Here is a 7,978-nt window from a genome sequence, read left to right as displayed (position 1 = left end):
GCGCGGTTCTCCTTCAAACAAATGGCTCAGATCAACTACTTAGTGGTTATGATATTTTGGATGTGTGTGTGTGTGTGTGTGTGTGTGTGTGTGTGTGTGTGTGCGCGCGCGTGTGTCATCCATTTAAACATTTTTAAATCTTTGTATTATTTGCACCTTAAGAATATGTTCATTGAAGATACAGTTGTAAATAACTGTCGGTGAAAACTGCGGAACAATGGTTCCCCCTCCTGTTGAATTTCTCTTTGTCACTTTTTCACCTCCAGGTAATGCTTATTGAAAGCCTGTGTCCTGCGATACGCTGGCAACCGTGCCTACAATGGGTTTTAATACCGTGAAGCATAAACATTTTAATTTCTGCTGTGACTAGCCGGGCACCGTTAACGAGTCGGTAAACATGAACTTGACAAAAAATGTAAAATAAGCTCCCTTCCACGACATATACATTTACAATACACGAGTAAAGGAGTTATCTGCCAAAAGAAAGGAACCACTGACAGCGCACACTTCACCGCACCATCTGTTGTATGGTAAACAGTGATCGGACGGGATTGTTCTTTGTCCAGTAGGTTATCAGAAAATTGATGGATGGAATCTGGTTTTGTTATTTCTGTCCAGTTTAGTTTACTCCCTCCCCACAGGTTGCTTACTTAATGTACTAGTCTTCCTGATGGTGAAGTTAGCCCCATACACACGCATTTTTGTGTCACTATTTAAGACAGAGGCAAAACGCTACAGTAATATATCATATTGAAAAATTTATTGACTGTGCCTGAAAGGAGTCTGGAAAATATCAGTTCTGTTACTTGGTTGCCCAGAAAATTATTTGAGGTCAGGTTATTATACTTTTCATTTTAAACTCTAGTATGTAGGCCAACTAGGCGGCCGCCTAGGGTGCCGCTCTAGCAGGGGCGCTTTTTCAGTATTTATTTAATGTAGGTAGACCAGGATGGGGGCACTGGGTGGTGTGGTGGGGGGCACTGTGGAGCCCTTTTGCCTAGGGCACCAGTTGACCTAAGGCCGCTCCGAGACAATACCAAACTTGGAATTGATTTCCACTTAAATAATCATGATCGTGCATTTTTTTCTTTGCATCAGCATTTTTACCTTTCTGTAATGTTTGTATACAAACAGTGACAGCGGGCTTCGTCAGTTACCTTATCCCCATTTTTTAAACTAGATCCCGCCCATTTGTTAGTCCAATCAGCTCCCCTCTGAATCTGATGCAATATCTCTAGTACAAGTACACTGCACACAGACCATTGAAACAGAATCACAATTGAGTACCATCGGTGTCGGATCGGGGAGCATTTGTTTACATAACAAATCATTTATTATCTGTATTTATTTTTGATAGCTATACTTATATATAAATATATATATATTGTTGAAGCCTTGCCGTTTTATTTTTGTAGGCTGCTTATTTATCAAATAATATTACTATTTAAGTATTCTGTGCTGCTTCCGTCTTTTGGGTTTATAACCTGAAATTAGCATTTGAGAAAGCCGGTTTGAAATTTGGATTCTTAAGAAAAGGCACTATTCGTCATAAAACGAAGGTAATGTTTAAATAAAATTAAATGTGTTACATTGAAAGAACTGAATGTTGGACATTTGGTGTTAAGTTTATCGTATCATATGTCTGATAAACTGATGTATTGCTGGACATTAATTGTTTTGCTGTTGCCGGAAGGATTCCGGCATATTTTCGTGATGTGTTGGACCTGAAAGTGTGGATTTGCCAGATAGGATGCTAGTATCTTATAGGTGACCCATGGTGTGAACAACTTACAGGCATAAAACATGACTGAAAAAAATATTCTAAATGAACCGTTGTCTCGGTCGTTTTATTTTGGAACTTTGGGATTTATTGACAGCAGTTTTACGCTGTACTTATTTTATAATCGTGGACTGTCTGGCTGTGTGTTGTATTTCATCTTAATTGTAACAGAGGAACCAATATTAGACTCCGGAAATGAAGTCTGCTTGCTGCTAAAGCGACGGCTGATGCAACCTTGAGGACGACTTACAGCAGACAGTATACATTCCATGCTTCCGACATTGAGGCACACCTGTCAACTGAGATACTCTATGGGATTTGTACATTTGGTCTACAATCTTTCATCAGTAATATTAACACAATTCCTAATTTTCTCTCTCTCTCTCCCTCTATATATATATTATATACACTCACATTCATTCAGAAGCAGGTGAAGAGGCGCAGCCCTTCCAAAGCTTTAATTAACACAATGAATGCAGAGACACAACACAGATTAGCAAACATTGTATTCTAAGTGATTTGACTAGTCCACGTTTTTGTCTATGATACCGTTTAGAAAATGTGTATAGTGGGCTATTACATATTTTACTGAAACAATAGATTTGGTGTCAAGCAGTCCACGTTAAAGTGACGTTTGTCTGTGCTGTACATACCCGCCTTTGTGTGTGCCCGTGTGCGTTTATATCATAACGGTGGAAATGACACTCGCTGACATACCATGCTCCACTTCAAAGAATAAGAAATCTGGACAAAGCCTAAAATAGTGGAGGACAAATGGCCAAAAATAGAGGCAGATGTTAAATATTGTTGTTACACACTTGGAAGGTTGCTAGGATAGCAGCATTTGTGTTAGCATGCATTTTCTAAATCTAAAGGATATTAATTACTTCAATCCTTAGCGATTTGGCAGAAAATCACAAATTGTTGAAGAACAGACCAAAAAACGAGACAAAATCTGAACTGTTGAGGTATGGTCATTGATTGAGATCACAAATAAATTCGTCGTCATGGTTAAAACTGGTAAGGCATGTCTGTATGTTGATATGTGTTAGTCTGTTTTAATCCTTGCTGCTGAATTGTATTTATTTTTGTTAACCGAGTGGCCTGCTTCGGGGACCATTTTCAGACATTCGGGCCCTTACGGCAGCAAAGGGTACGCATAGATTATCGGCTGCAAGTGATTTTAGCATCAAAGACAACGCCAGAAACAGTCGATGACTAAGTAATAATCCTCACAGGCTCTTAAATGTTATGTTAATGTCAACAGCTGATAACAAAAGTTATATTAGCATTTATGGGGAAAGTGTTTTAACTTTTAATTTTTGTAGCCACCTTTTCAAATGCCGTGGGACATTTTTGGTACAAAAGTCAGATTTTGCAGGTCAAACCATACCCGCGGCCAGTACAAAGGACAGAACTTCATTTTTTTTGCCTACATAAAAGCTTATTCTTGTCACATTTTTGTTGGTTATTCTGTTTCTTATAACATTTACGTGTTTCAGATACAGAATAACTGTTTTATCCAACTATTACATAAAATATAGGAAATATTTTTATCCTAAAATCTCAGCACATTTGCCACTACATTTTTTTGCAGGGCACAACAGCCCAAAGAGGGAGTGTCCCTCACAAAGTGGGACAGGTTGTAACCCTACCTGCAGATCTCTTGGCTTTATAATTTTGAGGTAAGAGCACATTCACCCAGACTTCCACTGATGAAATACCGCCCAGCGAATGTCCAAACCGTTAATAGATTACCTGAAAATGAAACATGTCTAAGTTTGATGTACTGTTTGTAAATAGAAGTCGGCTGCTGGAAAAAAAGGCACCAAATTACATTTAGCCCAGTCTGAAAGTAGACATAGTAGCTTAGCTAGGTAATTCCTTTATTCATTTAAACCTTGATACGTTCACTGCTGCCTATTGGGGTAGGGCAACAAAGCGGCCAAGAGCTGTGGAAAAGTACTGAGCTCCTCCTTTCCTCGTGAAAAATGCGCACATGGCCAGTGCGTCATTGTTGGTAAATGTTCCCATCCCCCACACCCACTGTCCTGTTCTGCTGGTACTTTTCCATTTATCTCGCTGCTCTTGGGTTGTCAGGGTGACAGCTGACTCTGCTTGGGCGGACACGTGACCTGCCCGCTTGCTGCAGTGATGGTGCCGCAGAACCGCGCCAATCCGCTTTCTTCGTGCCAATTGCAGTGTTTTGCCTTCATCTTTGTGGCTCAGTTAACGCATTGTTAGTTTTTTTGTTTTGACTTAAGCTGTAATTATTTTTTACATTTATAAGAAATACCGTGCCTGTCAACAGTCCCTGATTTTGAGTCAAAATTTAGCTCTGCCCCCCTTAATCCCCTTAAAATCTTGTGAATTTTTGAGACTTATGAACTTCTTTTATTGCAAAAAATGTTTAATGGTTTACTTTCATTCGCCTTTTCTGTTAACGTCTGAAATTAATAGTACTACTATTTTAAAGTTGTCCCTGATTTTTTTCTGACATTTTCCTTGATCCTGTTGAGATTTGGCCCTGATTGGTTGCGAGCTATGTAGATGTTACATAAAGCAAATGTTACATGAAGACAACTGTCAATTAGATACAGTTAGTGAAACATTTCTCTGGTTTTGTGCTTGATGTTTTAGTGTCTAAGGACTGCACAGTTTGCGTCAAGAGGGATTCTAGGACAGATCCGAACCTACTTTACTTAAATCGGGAATTAAAAGGATCATGACCAAAACAGAAATGAGCAGACTTAATGTTACCCCAGATGATGACACCGCAAGCAATAATAGCAACGAGTATACGGATTTTAACAGAAAGGCGCCTATTAACAGGTGAGGGGAGTCGTGGAGCAACCATTTTTTAGGAACAGTACTGTGTGGACATAATATTGCCCCAGTGCCCAACTCGTGTTTGTTGTAACATGAACGTAGTTATGAAATTGTAGCTGGTGTATTCTTGCTTCTTTTGCTTATCCTTTGTTGTTTCATGTTTACTTTTAATTTGCCCTTTACAGCCCCTATGGAGGCATGGATCCAGAAATTCAAAATTTCTTACCGGACCACATGTTGGCAAAGAAAAAATATGAAACTGACTATGTAAGTGTGCAGACCACTCTGTGGAGTAGTATTTCATGGAGCATTGTTTTCTGCTATCACATCATTTCAATGATAATATTAATATATGCTTTTTATTTCCGTGCAGCAGTCTGAAGGGAATACGTCATTTGGAATGTCTGCGTTTAACCTGAGTAATGCTATTATGGGTAGTGGTATCCTTGGACTATCCTTTGCCATGGCCAATACTGGAATTATTACTTTTGTGTAAGTATAACATTCTCACAGCAAATAAGTCTGGTAATGGTAAATACTATAACTCAGCAATAACCCAGTAGTCAAACAGAATTTAATTTTGCATACATGCATTTGGAAATATTTTCATTTAGGCAGTCTCTAATGTTTATTGGAGTACAGTTCTAAAGTTACTTTATAAGAGAATTGAAGAGGTGGGACAAAGTCGTGCTGAGGTGAGGGCGGGCAATTGTGAAGTGCAGCATCCTGTCAAAAAATGGTGTGCCTGCATTTCTTTGTCATTATCAGACTGTAGTATGAGTTTGGTGCCTACAGCCATTCAGAACGTTGTCTCCCTGTTACAAAAGTGAGCATCTAGGGGAAATAATACCACACACACTGAGCTACAATGGAATGACAACAGTTGTCTGCAGTATTTTTGTGTCATATGCAAGTAAGCCCTCTCATCATTCAGGTATGAATTTCTAAGGAACTTCTACAAGTGGTTTCTGTTTGCTGCTTTGCAAGATTGTTGCTAGTTTTATTTTCTGATGTAGCAGTCTGCTGCGGACACCTGCTTTTCTTTTTCTTTTGCCATCACATTATTAGGTGTTCCTGTATAGAGGGGCATAGGTTAATCAACCTTGCACTTGCAGTTGTGCTCTTAACTTGTCCATTTTATATTATATGCAGTTAACAGCTGTAGTTCTTTGTTTTGTCTTGGGGTAGCAAGACCAGACAGTAACATTTTTGGGTTTTACACGGTTTTCAGAAAATTTCTCACAGTGTACACTTGGAGTTGGGGGGTGCTGCAGACCATAAATGCGTGTCTACCCTATTTTTTGACAAAGGACCATTCTGAGCTGGTTTGTGATGCTTTGATTACTGATGTTTGCAGATGACATTGTGATATGTAGTGAGAGTAGGGACCAGGTTGAGGAGACCCTGGAGAGGTGGAGATATGCTTTAGAGAGGAGAGGAATGAAGGTCAGCAGGGCTAAAACAGAATATATGTGTGTAAATGTGAGGGAGGGTAGAGGAATGGTGAGGATGCAGGGAGTAGAGTTGGTAAAGGTGGATGAGTTTAAGTACTTGGGATCAACAGTTGAGAGTAATGGTGAGTGTGGAAGAGAGGTGAAAAACAGAGTACAGGCAGGGTGGAATAGGTGGAGAAGAGTGTCAGGAGTGATTTGTGACAGGCGGGTACCAGTAAGAGTGAAAGGGAATGTCAGCAAGAGGGTAGTGAGACCAACTATGTTATATGGGTTGGAGACGGTGGCATTGACAAAAAGGCAGGAGTCAGAGCTGGATGTGGCAGAGTTGAAGATGTTAAGATTTGCACTGGGTGTGACTAGGATGGACAGGGTTAGGAATCAGTATATCAGCGGGTCAGCTCAGGTTGGACAGTTTGGAGACAAAGCAAGAGAGGCGAGATTGCGTTGGTTTGGACATGTGCTGAGGAGGGATGCTGGGTATATTGGGAAAAGAATGCTAAGGATGGAGCTGCCAGGTAAGAGGAAAAGAGGAATGCCTAAGAGAAGGTTTATGGATGTGGTGAAAGAGGACATGCAGGCGGTCGGTGTGAAAGAGCATGACGCAGAGAACATGAAGAAATGGAAACAGAAGATCCGCTGTTGCGACCCCTAACGGGAACAGCCAAAAGAAGATGATGATGATTAGGTGGACAGACTCAAAACATGTTTCTGTAACCGATGTAGGAAGACATCAGTGCAAGGGTGGTGCTTTATTTTGTCGAGTACACAAAACTTAATAGCATAATTTGTAATGGTACTTTTTACTTTAGTCAGGGGAAGGAGGCGTAGACATTGCAGCTCATTTTCACCTGTGATGAGAATATGTTTAATGTAGCTCAGGTAAGGCAGCGTTAGGGTGGTAGTAATAATAAGTGTAATTGAATTTTTGGCTGTCTAGACAGTGTTCATATCAGAATCTTATTCTACTTCTGATCTGATCATTACCTAGTATGGGGCTTAGAAGATTAGTTTTTGTTTTAAGTGCTTGAAACTTATATATGTGGTAATTCAACTATTAAGCTTTTTATTCAAAAAGTGCTGACGAAAGTAGTTAAATAGTCAACGCTGTTGTCTGTCAGATAAACATGGCTTATCGAGGAGCAGAGGTTATTTATTTTTTTGTAGTAAAACTAGTATATTAACTTTCACTGAAATCTGCATATAGTAAAATATGTATACTTAAACGGTAAACAAAATGGCACACCAGGAATCTGCATACTAAACCTCCCATTGCACTAAGCACTGTAGAAAGAACATTTAGTAAACTTGCATCATTAGAATGTTTTTCTTCTCCTGGTCTCAGGTAATATGCATTGGCAGGACCGGATTAGGGAAAAAGCACTTCTAAACTACTTAACTTTTACTATTCAGTGTAGTTTTCTTTTATAACCCACAGCTAGGTCTTAAAAAGGTCCATTAGGACGAGTACACTACCTGATAAGTATATAAAATGCTGCTATATTTGCATGTGCTTTGTTCCACTTTGTTGTGTATTGCAGACAGCTGTTAACATTGGATTGTTCTGCCGCAGGACAGGGCCAGAAAGGGTCAAAGGAGCCCACTTAACACGTTAGCAGATAACAGATAAACAAATACATCAAATAATTTATTTTTTGTGAACAGAAGATGTCTCATTTTACAAAACATTGGTAAGCATGACAGGTGGAAATCAGCTGTTCAGAGCAGCCATTTAGTCAGAATTTTGCATTTTGTACTCATAGAGCCCCCCCCGAATCTAAAAAATAATTGCACATTTCTGTCTGGATGCTGCCCTTACGAGTTACATATGAGTTTCATTTGCTTCCTTACATAAAACCATTTGGAAATGTTTTTCAAATGAGTAGGTTTGTTTCTAACAAGCTCTGTGCATGTCTTT

At 39.5% G+C, this 7,978-nt stretch overlaps 1 protein-coding gene across 2 annotated transcripts in view; it reads left to right on the top strand.

The window, feature by feature from the left end:
• The first annotated feature begins 1,280 nt into the window (after positions 1-1,280).
• The window catches only part of SLC38A2 (solute carrier family 38 member 2), a 47,596-nt gene continuing 40,898 nt past the window's right edge, over positions 1,281-7,978 (top strand). The window contains exons 1-4 of one of the 2 annotated variants that reach the window (XM_044062019.1): positions 1,281-1,559; positions 4,421-4,612; positions 4,795-4,876; positions 4,983-5,101. In XM_044062019.1, coding sequence (XP_043917954.1) covers positions 4,506-4,612; positions 4,795-4,876; positions 4,983-5,101 — 308 coding nt within the window. In that variant the 5' untranslated portion in view covers positions 1,281-1,559; positions 4,421-4,505. Of the gene's footprint in view, positions 1,560-3,890; positions 4,020-4,420; positions 4,613-4,794; positions 4,877-4,982; positions 5,102-7,978 lie in introns of those variants that run through there. The other variant, XM_044062020.1, reaches the window with a different exon arrangement.

The sequence above is a fragment of the Protopterus annectens genome, chromosome 2.part1 (genome assembly GCF_019279795.1).
Source record: "Protopterus annectens isolate FY-2018-M chromosome 2.part1, PAN1.0, whole genome shotgun sequence".
Taxonomy (NCBI): Eukaryota; Metazoa; Chordata; order Ceratodontiformes; family Protopteridae; genus Protopterus; species Protopterus annectens.
Note: the sequence above shows the minus strand (reverse complement) of the source record. Positions and strands in the feature narration are given on the sequence as shown.